Raw genomic sequence first — 13,254 nt, 5'->3', positions numbered from 1 at the left:
TCTCTCGCTTTTATAATCGTAAATGCTCAGTTTACATATGTTCATAATGGACGTAGGCATTAAGCACAAATGCACAATATTGAACAAAAACTAACCTCTATAAAAGGAAATATTTTTTACAATCGAAAGGCACATCGAGTGGGCACAGGCATGACGCTTAAAATGAAAATGAAAATGTAACCAAATCCCTTTTATGATTATTTACAGAAAAACTGTCGACTTTTTGCTAGTAAGAATATACATAGATTGATCGATGAAAATTCCAAGAAAAAACTAAATGCAAAGGTCTATAAGATACAATCATAAGGCAAAATTGCTTCAGGGTCATTTGTTAGGACACGAATTTTCATACGCAATCGTCTCAACTTGACACGGTCCCAATTACTCATACTCATAATTAAATGAGACATTTTTACATAAGAGAAGTAGTTGGGACTTTGTCACAATGAGTCCATCTCACATACAGAATGACATCTTGATGACTGTAACTTGGATCCTGGTACAACAGCAATCTTCTCGCTCACAACAGAAAACAGGTCTTGCCAAAGAATGGTTTACCGTAGGGACTAACTAGTAGTCAAGGAGATGGAGAATGCGGTACATATGAAGTAGCCAATTGTACCTGCAGTTGAGACCGTAAACAGGTATAACAATATATTTAGCAAGGCACCTGACTACTACTTATTTCTTATAATAGCCGGTAAATACCAACCATGATAAAATGATAATAGCCCATAGATACAAGAATCATATGAACAAGGTAAAATGATGAGAATTACACTAAAAGGTACAAAATCATGATATTCATTTTTTGTTCTTCAAGAGACTGATACAAAAACTTAATGAGGCGGTCTTACATGATACCAACACAGTGCCACTGACCTCATAATCATATGAGAAATGCATAAGGATAAGATTGTCTCACATGTGAATAAAATCCGTCTCAAACAAGACTCACATTTAGTCGGTAAACGTCTCCGTATAGAACAGTAGCGAAATCAGATTTTTCATTTGGTAGCCCAGCAGAAACCCACCACCAATTGAAGAAGTAAAAGCATAAAAAATTAGGTCTTACCTTTTTTATCATGAGATATAATGAGCATCATTGCTTCCATGTACAAAATAATCTACCTAATCCTGGATCCTCAGACGATTGAAGAACACCAAAAACTGATATTTTGGATCCCAATACACAAATCCAACTACAGGTCCTGACTTAATATGCTGCATCATTTCAGTGGAAAATAGAAATAAGAATAGTCACACGAGAAAGCACCAGGACAGAGTACTAAGAATTCAAAAGAAAGTGATAACTTATTAATGTATAACCTTTCCATCGAGAATGACCAGTTCACCATCAACCCACCGAGGTTTCTTAAAACCTGGCTCAGCAAGCCTTCCTTGCCCCTTATATCGCGCAACCTGTCTCATCAAAATTAGATGGGGGTTGTAAGAACTCAGAAGCCGATCTGCAGATCAGACAATCAAGAAGTATTGGACGACTGAAATGTAGATACATACCACTCCAAGTTCTTCCGGAATTATTCCTTTGTGAGGAAGCTGGTATCCTTTCCCTATCTTCGCACGAAATGCAACCTAAAAAATTCACATTGTGGATCAATTACAAAGAAGGCTTTACTTTCTTGTTTGTTTGTTTGTTTGTTTACTTGTGAATAAAGGGGGCAGCAACTCAGATTTATCCTAAATAGACACTTTCTCAATTAGTATAATCCCATTAAAGATTACCAAATGTAACAACCCCGTATCTTATCCCATACACTTTAGAAGATAGCGGCAATAGCGTAAAGCATTCGAGGATTTCAAGAGCATGATCAGCAAAATGATTGAAGCAAAAGGGTCAAATGTTATATAAGCATTTAACAGGGATTTCAGGGTAAAATTTTGATTTCTGTACCCAATTGTGGCTAAATTAAGATAGTACCATTAAAACTTGTATAACGCGAATGTCAAAATAATTGCACATAAGCCAGTTGGCCATGAAATTAACGACCTACTGTGAAGTCACTGTTGAAGGTAGATTGACTGAGAGCCCATCAAAGTTAGAGAGGTATCTATATCTATAGATGTACTTGAGTATGTAAAAATTACCTGGCCAGCAGGGACATAAGGATCACCAGTTAGTTTTACGGCCTCAACATATTCATAGAAACGGAGATCTGAAGGCCCTTTAGAGCCACGGTCTTCTTGCCACTGGCCAAATTTACGTTTTAAGTGGATCACTTCAGAGGTGTGTGGTCCATGCGAACCAATATAAAGCCCTAGAAAAGCAAACATACTGAGTATCTTCATAGTGTGGGTTGAGCAAATAAAACATTTTCTCAAGCAAATAACAATATCATGTCGAGAGAGAAAGAACTAACAACTAGCTAAAACAAATTTGCCCATCTATCAGCACAAAATCACTTTAAAAATAATCACCATTTAAAGGGTCTGGATATGCTGGTAAATCGATACGGCTAAATGTTGTAGACCCAGACAAAGGTTGACGATTCTGAGCTTGGCTTATGGTGACACTAATCAGATCTCCTATATCCTTCAAAACCTGCAGGGTTTAAATTTTAATACATCACTACCAAGAAGTTCAGTTTTTGAAAAACTAAAGTAATAATAAAGAAAATCTCCAAGAATTTAAGTGAGCTGTATAATGCTCAATGGTCCTTAGAACCACGAAAATAATCTCTGGAAGAAAAATTTAAGGGTGCAACGAAATTTAACCTTTATGGGAATTTTTTCTCCTCGGCTGAGAGGGCCCACAAGGTCGGACATTACATGTTCGACACCACGTAGACCTTTAGTTTTAGCTTTTTGTTTTGCTGAAACCTTATCTTTGTTAACAGGATCAACTTTATCTTCATTTTTTGGGATAGAGAAAGAGAACGATGTGCGCCCCTTCGACTTGAGACTTGCCGGAACACGGACTAGTTCTCTAGACGACCCTGTGTTGTATAGTTTCTCTACAGCACCTTTAACTACGACTTTAACAGAGATTTCATTTTGATCTCCCATATCCAAATCTCCAATAGCAGCTTCCATTTCACTTTCATCCTTTTCTCCATCACTTTCACCAGGCGCCCCATCATCTAGATCCGTAGTATCTCCACCATCTAGCTCAACCTCAAAATCTTTATCATCATCGTCGTCATCTTCTTCTATTATCTGTTCAACCACTTTAGATATTAAATCTTGGTCGACCTTTTCTGGTGCTGTTACCTTAAATACCTTGACTCTCACACCCGGAACCATATCTTGTAACACATTTTGAAATCCTGGGAATCCATCAGCAGTGTCTGGATCATCTTTATCTTCATCATCCTCAACGACAGGAGCAAAGATATCAGTTTTTCCACCACCAGGGCCCAACTTTATACTGCTAGCGGCAGCTGATGACATTGGAAAAATAGATGGGACTGCATCAGAAACTGCCTCTCGCTTCAAATATACTGCCTGGATAACAAGAAAATAGGAATCCTTGTGAATGCAATAATTAGTACAAATAAAATGCCGATGTTACTGTAAAATATGTATTTAATGCAGCCAACATGACAAATCTGATGTCTATTTAAGGCATCCAAAGACCTATATACAGAAAAAGTAGTTTCAAGAGACGAGGAAATTTGATTAAAGAGAAATCACCTGTTGTTTGTATTCACCTTTACTGTTCAAAGTCACAAAGACCTCAAACAAGGGAGCACCAGTTAATGATGAAGCAAGCTGCCTGAAATCAATAGCAATTACTTAAAGGGGGGAAAAAGTATTGCACCCTCCTCAAGATAATATATAATGCGCAACTTTGATTAAAGACAGAGGTCTCCATATAGAGTTGTTCAAACTTCAAACAATGTCCAGCAGGGAGCAAAGGATAGCCTAGAGTCCAAGAGTATTTTCTATCACTTGCTGTTAAAAAAATACTACAATAAAAGCTGTAAGTCAACTACCAACCACAGCATAGCACCCACCTCAAGATAATATACATTTGCCCATCCACTATCCAACACTACTAAGGATTATTTCCCCAGGGTAACCCGCCTAATTAAGTGAACAAAAGTACAAACTGATCGACCACACTAGGAAAATCACATATTAAAATAAAAATCCAGAATGGAGATATGAACAGAGCATGAGGCACAAGAGCTATGGGGAAAAAGGACCTTTGACATTGAAAGTGCAGCTGTAAGGAAAACTGGAATGTCCAAAAAAATATAAGTATACATTAACCTATGTACACAATTGAAGGCAAAATGTTTTGCTGGAGACTAAATTTGGTTTCCAAGGGAAGCGCTCCATACAACACTTTAAATCAGACTCAGCTGATCAAGTTAGGAAATAGCATACCTCGGACTATAGCTTCTTGCCACATATCTACCATGCTCTGCACTTATACGAATTATACAGCCATATGGATCACTCTTGTCATCAGAAAAACCAGCCCACCAACCAACCTGTAATAAAACAAAAATATGTGCTCCATTCAGAACAATTCTCGCAGTCACAAATTGTATAAGAAATAGTGACAAGAGAGTCCATGTGTCACTGTGTCAGGGTGTGAGTGAGAAAGGAAGAAATGTGTGACAAAGTGAGTGAGTGAGTGAGTCAAAGAGACGGAAAAAAATATATTTGCGAATGGAACTTGATTTACATACGCATAAGAAAATGTAGGGAGGTAGAGGGACAAGAAGGACAAAATTTACTATTCCTCGGGGAAAAAATGCATGTTTCTTTAGCTACGACCAGAATGAAATACGACGACCGACAAGCAATCAAGAACGCCATACTCGTTTCTCTTACGCGCAAGAAACCATATGAAGTTCTATGCAACTATTTTCTAGGTAATTAAGAATTGAATTCTACATGACTTACTAGTCCAGCACTGGCATTATCTCGCACAAAGATAGCGTCTTGGTAACGTTCTTCTTCAACAGCATTCTACAACAAGTAATTTTGAAAATGAAGACAAGTTTACTAGAGCAAATCATCTTCCAACAAGAAGCTCTAGGATAAGATGCAATGACCAAACCTTCAAAAAAGACATCACACTTCCAACAGCATCTTTTGTTGCTGCAGCAGCTAATGCTACTTTGAGCCTGGCTGCCTCTTCATAGTCCTCACTGGAAATAGCTTCGTTGATTTGCGACTATCAAGACAAACAGAAAGGCAGCTTAGTATATTGCTCGCAACATCATACGCGGTTATCAGAGTCTCATAGAAAAAGAATGCTGACCAACTACGCAAAGTTTTGACACCGCATTACCGCAACGGATAATTTACCAAAATGCAAAATCGAGTAACTCAAGATTCCCTTAACTACAGTAATCAGTTGGATATTAAGTTTGTTTATAAGAGAAACAGCCATGTTAAGCTACTCATCTACTTGATAACTAGAAAATAGGGAACGATTAGCATAACGAACAAATGTGTTCGGTTGTAAATCCATACAGTTCGACTATATTGAAATGGGACATAACAATCATGAAGAGGCGTCTGCATTATCCATACTTAAATCTCAATGAGCTTTTGCGCACACATTTCACAAAAGTACGAAACGCAATCACTACATAGAAGGATCCAAGTTGCAGTTAGAGCTAAAATTAAGCATATACAAGCCATACTGCAAAGTGCAAACTAAATACTCCCCCATCTCGTTCATTTGTTTATCTTTTACTCCCTCCGTCCCAGTCATTTGTTAGCAGGGAAAGAAGAGAGGGTCAATTACTAAATGACATGTGGACCAAATTGAGTTTGAATGACCAAATTGTTCATCAAATGCATTCCTAAAATAGAAAGGACAACAATTGACCGAGACACCCAAAATGGAAAAGGATGACCAGGACAGAGGGAGTATATTCTTTGTGAGCAGTATTTTAATCAAAGGTAAACAAATAATTGGGACAGAGGGAGTAGATTTTAGCAAAATGACAGTGACTGAACTAGGGGGAGGGGCAGTCGTTCCACTAGCATTGAAAGAGATGAAAATTAATTATCATTTTCAATTGTCATCTAGTTCTAACAACAAAAATCCTGGTTCCGCCACTGCAATTAGAACGATAAATACCTTCTAAAGCAATAAGAATTAAATTACTATAAAGAATATATCACTTGATCATACACTCTAATAATCATAATCATACTCATAATCATAATCATAATCAAAAACATGCAGAAATTACAACAAGATTGTTAAACCTTGAGTAAGGTGATGAGACGCTCTTGTTCATCAATTTCACGAAAATGCAATTGCCAACGCTCCCAATCCCAATCATCAACATCAATTTCCTCAATCACATCCTCAATAGTACTCTCTTTCTCAACAACTTCCCCCTTTTCCGGCGAAACCGACCGCGAATTGACAAAATCATCAAACATCCGCGCAGCGGCGTCGAAAAACTGCTGAAACGGCGACGACGACGGCTGCGGGGGCGAGGCGTCGGAAGAGGAGCTGCTCCGGCAACAGCATAGAGTCGACGAATTAGGTTTTCGGTAAAACGGAGATTTAAAGGACGATGATGATAGAGAAACGGCGGCGGAGTGGTGAGCATCGGAGGATATCGACGGCGGAGAGAACGGTGGCGCCGATGGAATTGGAGATGACGTCATGGTTTTCCGGCGAATATTAGGGTTTTTGTGGTGGTTGTAATTGGGAAGAGAGAGGAGAGAGAAGGGGTAGAAATGGTGGTGATGAGATGGAGTTTGTATGGATGGATGAAGAAAGGGAGAAGACGGAGATGATAATCGTATATTCGTCGTATTATTATTGTGGTGTTATTTGTTGGTTCACGTGTTGTTTATTTGGTATGCTTGGTAGTTGTTTGATGTATTTGGATAAGGTTAATCGATTTTTGTTTTATTATTTCATTTTTTTATTTATTTATTTTTTTTTTTTTAGGTTCCAACAATGTCAATTTTTTGCAACAAGTGAAATTGAGTGGAGATATTTGTAATGGTTTGATTGATATAGTGTTAAATGAAAAAAAAGGAATTTAGTTGTCTTATATTTTTATGTGCGATCAAAGAGTCACTTTAGTTGTCGAGCTAGCAGGACTGGATACTTAGTAACTTAGTAAGTATACTAATTAGCTTCATCACGTCCTATTTTTGTTTAATGGCATTATTTTTCTCTCTTTTGTTCCATTTACCTTGAAGTTAATATCTTATGATATCTATCGTGAGCTGAACAAGCTCATAATTATGAATTAGACCTTGTTTGACAAACGATAGAAGCAAATTTATGATAACAGATTGCGTTAACAGAATATGGTTGGCGGATTTTAGTAGCAGGTATGATCATCATACCAAATTAGCATAATTAAGAAAATGTGTTTGGTAATTAACAAATTATGTGACAAATCTACCATTTTCAATTTTTCATGTATAAACTCAATATGCTATTACAATATGCTGCTAATAGCATCATATATTCAAAAACAGTAGATTTCGACCAACATATTATCTGAATATGCCATTAACCAAACTACTACTTAAGCTGGAATATACTAATTTCACCTAATATACTGTTTACCAAACATGACCTTAATGTATAAAAATAATTTTATTATTAGTACACAGTACACACCCCTCCCTAGTCTCTACATACCAGGATCCCTAATCTCATTGTCTATCCCTTCTTTTAAACCTTCATAATGACTAGAATTAATTACCTCTCGACACTTCACTAACAGTTATATTGACACATAAATACTAGTCAACCATTCACTTATAATTTATCCATATACAATTCTCATTTGACTAGTAGTCATAAGTTATAGTAATCCAATTATTATTATTGATCAATATTTTTTCACCACTTCAAAGCCAATATTTCAATAACCAAAAGGTAAGAGAAAATTCTTAATGGATACACCAAACGTTCGAATACTAATGTTAATGTGTACTCCGTATATATGATCTTTCAAGCCAACTCTATCTACATGGTCATATAATTTTACGTTATCAATTTACCAACACGGGGTGGTGGCGCAGTTGGCTAGCGCGTAGGTCTCATAGCTAAATTGAGTGATCCTGAGGTCGAGAGTTCGAGCCTCTCTCACCCCAATCTATTTTTTTTTTTCCCATCCTCTGCGTTTTTGGCATTGAAAACTCTTTCTGATAAGCAGCAACCATCGATCGAATTTACATTGCTTATACTCAGCCTACTTACAAATGTTTTGTCCAAATCAAAACCGCCTTTGTAAGGGTACGTCACAGGCTTACAGCAGAGCCTTTTCGCATTGAGTACTCTTTATGATAAGCAGCAATTGTCGATTGAATCTACATTGTTTATACTTAGTCTGCTTACAAATGTTTTCTCCAAATCAGCAACCATAAAAACGTCTTTGTAACGGGAGAGGGATGAAGTGCGTGAAGCATTGAATGGTGGACTCGTAAATCAGAACATAACATGGATTCCAAACCCGTCAATAACAAAATAGCCATTCGCTCTTTTCTACACCAAAAGAAAAGAATTTACTACTACTCACTACAACCCAATATATGGCAAAGTGATCTGTGAAGACACAAATAAGAGTCGAAAGACTAGTACCAGTTCAGATAATACCCTAAGTACAATAAAGATGCAACTTTTAGTCAAAAACCCAGAATGGCAAGAAAGTTGATTATTTGCTGTAAAAATGCCGGGCGGAACAGCTGAATAAAACAAGAGATGACCATCAAAATCTCATGTTTAACAGAGGCTTGGCTAGATCAACAAAACAATAAACACAAGTTATCGCCATGGTATCAAAATACATCTTGATTTTGGTTTGGAATCAGAACTAAAGACAAAAGGCAAGATTATTTCTTTTGCTTTTTCCGATTTTGCGACTTCTTTTTGGCAGTCGGGACCTTCACTTCCAAGGCTCTTGCTTCCTGCTCAGCCTGAGCGGCATCAGGAGTGCACAGCAGAAACTTCTTATTGTTACCAGATTGCTGACAAATTTGCCTAATTATTTTCTTTCCTCTCATCCATTTTAGCATAAGTTTCATGTGTGTCTTGCTGTTTAAACCAGTGACACCAGCTTCCTGTAGCACCATCGTAAATTGTTAGAAGCATGAATTGTGGAAATACATGTCAGTTTAGATAAGACCTGTCAAGCGCCTCCAGAGGGACGGGCTAGGGCCAGGTTAAAATACGGGTCAACTCAATGTTGACAGGTTTAGTTCAGAACTCAAGAAACTAGAACACTAGAAGGACGTTGTTCCAAGGGAATAATTTTTCAAAATACCACAAGTAAAAAGTGAAGAATGTAGATGATATTTGAGAGAATAGAACCCCACCTCCCTCCATTAGTGAAAGTGCAAAAAGTAAAACTAGGAAAAAAAAAAAAAGAGGAAGATTAGTCTGCAGTGTATAGTAGGATAGAAGTAAATGAAAAAGCCTAAATAACCAAGTCTGCAAATGAAAGATATCATGATATTAGAGTTCAAATCATACTTATTTCAGGTCTTTGTTGAAAAAGGATATGTGAACTAATTCATTTGCTAAATTAAAATCCATGACTGTGAGTGTGTTGTAGCAGTAATGGCTAGGATTGACTACTATGACTAATCACTACTAAGGAGTTGTGTCATGACTCACGACTTCACCAGAAGGAAGAGACCTATGAGCGACCTACTGTACATGAATTGAAAGTTGAAACAGTATATACATATTGGAACAACGGGTTCTACATTTAGCGAGTAGGTGATGAAATCCAAACATCCATTAACTGCATAGCTGGTAGAAATTTATCATCAAACACTAAAAATAAACTTCAGGGTCCCGATATGCAACAACAATGAACATCAAGGCCTTGCTATTACAAATCTAGGAAAAATAGTTCTGACATCGGGATGTAACTATTCTATGAGGCTCCATGCCTCCAAGCTACAGCATGTAAAGGTGGCTATAGAGACTAAACCTTTCGTTGTTTGGTTCTATTTTAATAAATCTAGAAGCATTCTAATGGCTTAATGGGCTTAATTTGGTTGCCAAAATCGAAAATAAAAAAGAAGCATGTTCCCAAATTAACTAAATGGCAAGGTCATACTTCATGATCCTAATCTTTCCTGTAATGGATGAATTATAATTAGCTAGTATGAGGATCCATTGGTCATTTGTCTCTCCCTTCCACTTCCCACCAACCCAATAAGTGACCCAAACAAGGAAAATACTCTCCATCCTTTTCCCACCCATCACTTTCCCTCCTAATTGGTTCATCCAAGTACGGGGTTAGGCTTAGATTTGTGTTAAGGCATTTAATGTCAGAACATTGCAGCCTGAATATGATTTTTGTACTACTTCAAGGGAAATGAGTCAATGACTTCCCAAGAGGTATTTTAAAGCTCAAAATCCCCGTGCTATGATAAACAGCAATCAACTGCTAGGCAGCGACAAAGTACCATCGTTCCATCCGTCATACAGCATATTACATTGGGGGAAGCGTTTCTAGATTTGTAGTTTAACTATAAGGCATAGAGTTATCAGTTTATGGCCCTTAAATGAAAATGCCGTCAGTACAAACTCTTCATCATCTTTTCCCCCGATCATTTAAAGAGAACCCTTAATTGAACTTGTAAAGTTGATCACTAGACTACAAGTATACCATCACCCTTCTTCTATACTCTCCTCCACTATATGCCCATACCTCAGTTCTTTCACAAAACCTCACAACCTTTTTGCTTTTGCCACCTCTGCTTGCTAAATCATGCGTCAAAATTCAAAAACATTAGCACTGCACCAAAGCGTCAAGGAAAAATTGAGACAGACCTGTCTCAAACTGATCATCCACCGCCTTTATAATTTTGCACGTTCTCAAAAAAGCAGACCTCACAGCTCCTAAACTAACAGCAACCATTTCCGTTTCCTACTAATGATAAAAAGCCATTATCCATCCCTCTTGAATTACTCCTATATTATTGTCTAATAATAGGCAAATCTGTCTCTACTATCTCCATCTCATTTGACTTTGACATTCAACGCATGTCAACTATGACCATTAATATTTTTCAAGTATATGGATGAATACAGAGTATGTTGTACTTGATATGTTAAAGATACTATTTTCAAACTATCATATTTAAGATCATGTATCTTTTGTATACTGTGACAAAATATCCGTCAATGTTAGCATCAATTCACCTCTAAGTCCAACGCTGACAACATAAACAAGATACACGGGGTACCATACAAAGTCCATACGGACCTACCATCCTATATACTAATTGAAGCACTGGCGAAACGAGGGGGCTACCAGGAGTCACGGTCACTGCGCCCTCCCTCAGCAAGGAAAACATGAGTTTAGTATTAAATTTTGATTTTTTTCCTCAGTCACTTGATTGCATTACTAATTCCCCTTGATACATTTCAATCTACTTTCGTTTCCTTAACTTCAAATTATAACTCCGCCACTGAATCAGCTGTGTCATTTCCCATAAGATCCTACAAAAACTCTACTCCCTCCGTCCCATTCATTTGTTTACCTTTTAAATCAACCGCGAGGGACATTCAACTCGTTAAGATCAAGGAATTTGAAGGGAAAGAGAGATGAAAAATGCAATTCCCACCCCCTTGCCCTCCCTTCCTCCTCCATCCGTCTCAATCATTAGTTTACCTTTATTATTCTTTGTGAGGAGTTTTAATCAAAGGTAAACAAATTACTGAGACGAAACACGCCCTAATTAATCGAATCGTCACGCAAATTTAATCGCGCATCAAGTGCACACGATAAATGATTGGGACGGAGGGAGTAAAATGCGTATAACATAACAAACACACACTACCGGTGCACCCAATAAATCACAGAAAGCGCAAAATTAAACAAAAATCGAAACCCGAAAGCGAAACGAAAAAGCGGACCTGGAAGGAAGTCCAGGCGTCGCCATAAGTAAGAGGACCACGTTGATTGAAGACATTATAAAGATCTTGAGCAATGGAGGTAGCTTCAGGATAAGGAACTTTAGGGTTAATTTTGCGAAGATTTTCAGCTTTTTTCTTCGACATGTATCTTACCCATGTCTTCGACATTGATCCTCCTCCTCCTCCTGTTCCTGCTGCTGCTTCGGCGACATTTGATATTGTCGATATGTTGCTCAATACTCTTCTCCACATTTTTGATGAATATAATTGGGGATTGTTTTTGTGAAAATTGTAATTATTTGAGTTTGAATTTGATTAATTGGTGAGTTCGCGATGATGGTGCATTGTCTGGGAGTGAAGTTAGTGATCTTATTTGGGGATGAACTATTGAAACTAGGGTTTTGTAGGGGTTAGCCACTAACCATGACTAATCTGCTCACTTTTCTTTCAAATTGTTTTGTGTTTTAAAAGTATAAACTTAGGTTTCAACCTTTTTTTTTATCGCAAAAGTAGCGATTAAACACTATAACTTTGAGAAATTGTGAGATTAAGCACCATTAATTACAAATGTAGGCCCGTAACTTTGACAAATTTTGGTTCGAAATAAAAAAAAATAGATTTAATTTCACTTTAACTCAAAGTTATGGGACTAGCATAATCACTATATTTAAAACCTAAGACTTAATCTCACAATTGATAAAAGTTATGGGGGTTAATCACCACTTTCGCGATTTTTTTACATTTTAATTAAAAAATACTTTCTAAAAAAACTAAACCGATAAAGAAATACCTAAAACGATCGGAATATTTTAAAATTGAACATTGGGAAAACCGGGTGATGGGGCATATTCTGCACCCGCTGACCAAGTCAACATATTGAGCAAGGTCAAAGATACCCACAGCAAGTCAACGGCTTAGCCAGCCTAACCAAGGCACTGTCGGCTGCCTCTTGGGTCCCCACGGGGCAACCAACACCGGGGCACACATCCGCGAACTCATATCCAAGACCCCTCGGCGGGAGGAGCAACAGGCCCGCCGGCCGCCATGGGTCCCTCGGCCGTGGGTAGATAAGTCTTTCCACCGCTTAAGCCACTTGGCCACTACGTGACAAAAGGTGAAAGCTCATAAATACTCCTCAACTATCATTGAGGAAAGGATCCACAATTTAACCTAAGAATCACTATTCATCTGGTAATATCTTCCTTATCTCTCTACAATATATACTTCACCAAGCAACAACAACTTGCCTCTCTAAGTTACTGACTTGAGCGTCGGAGTGAGTTCGCTCGGCCCCAAGCCGAGCCCTCAGTTTGTTCACTGTTTCAGGAGACCGAAAGGAGAAGCCAACCAAAGACGTCATTCTACAAGCGCGGGTGGTAACAAATAACTGCTCTGGAATTACACCC

At 37.8% G+C, this 13,254-nt stretch overlaps 2 protein-coding genes and 1 non-coding gene across 3 annotated transcripts; 1 reads left to right on the top strand and 2 right to left on the bottom strand.

The window, feature by feature from the left end:
• Nucleotides 1-167: 167 nt before the first annotated feature.
• Nucleotides 168-6,925, bottom strand: LOC141648208 (protein EXECUTER 1, chloroplastic). Its single transcript, XM_074456712.1, has 12 exons — nt 6,202-6,925; nt 5,036-5,152; nt 4,879-4,944; nt 4,354-4,460; nt 3,655-3,736; nt 2,737-3,465; nt 2,440-2,563; nt 2,110-2,279; nt 1,522-1,596; nt 1,330-1,422; nt 1,076-1,224; nt 168-622 (listed from the first exon to the last, which is right to left on the bottom strand). Exons 1-11 carry the CDS (start codon nt 6,610-6,612, stop codon nt 1,132-1,134), a joined length of 2,067 nt encoding a protein of 688 aa, XP_074312813.1. The 5' UTR covers nt 6,613-6,925; the 3' UTR covers nt 168-622; nt 1,076-1,131.
• A 1,055-nt stretch (nt 6,926-7,980) lies between these two features.
• On the top strand, nt 7,981-8,067 carry TRNAM-CAU (transfer RNA methionine (anticodon CAU)). Its single transcript is given in 2 exon segments — nt 7,981-8,018; nt 8,032-8,067. It is a non-coding gene; the product is annotated as a tRNA-Met (tRNA).
• A 311-nt stretch (nt 8,068-8,378) lies between these two features.
• Nucleotides 8,379-12,285, bottom strand: LOC141648207 (uncharacterized). The gene is made up of 2 exons (XM_074456711.1): nt 11,849-12,285; nt 8,379-9,033 (listed from the first exon to the last, which is right to left on the bottom strand). The coding sequence occupies exons 1-2, from the start codon at nt 12,098-12,100 to the stop codon at nt 8,806-8,808; spliced, it is 480 nt and encodes a 159-aa protein (XP_074312812.1). The 5' UTR covers nt 12,101-12,285; the 3' UTR covers nt 8,379-8,805.
• Nucleotides 12,286-13,254: the final 969 nt, after the last annotated feature.

This window comes from Silene latifolia, chromosome 3 (genome assembly GCF_048544455.1).
Source record: "Silene latifolia isolate original U9 population chromosome 3, ASM4854445v1, whole genome shotgun sequence".
In the NCBI taxonomy this organism is placed as follows: Eukaryota; Viridiplantae; Streptophyta; class Magnoliopsida; order Caryophyllales; family Caryophyllaceae; genus Silene; species Silene latifolia.
This window is presented reverse-complemented; position numbering and strand designations above follow the sequence as displayed.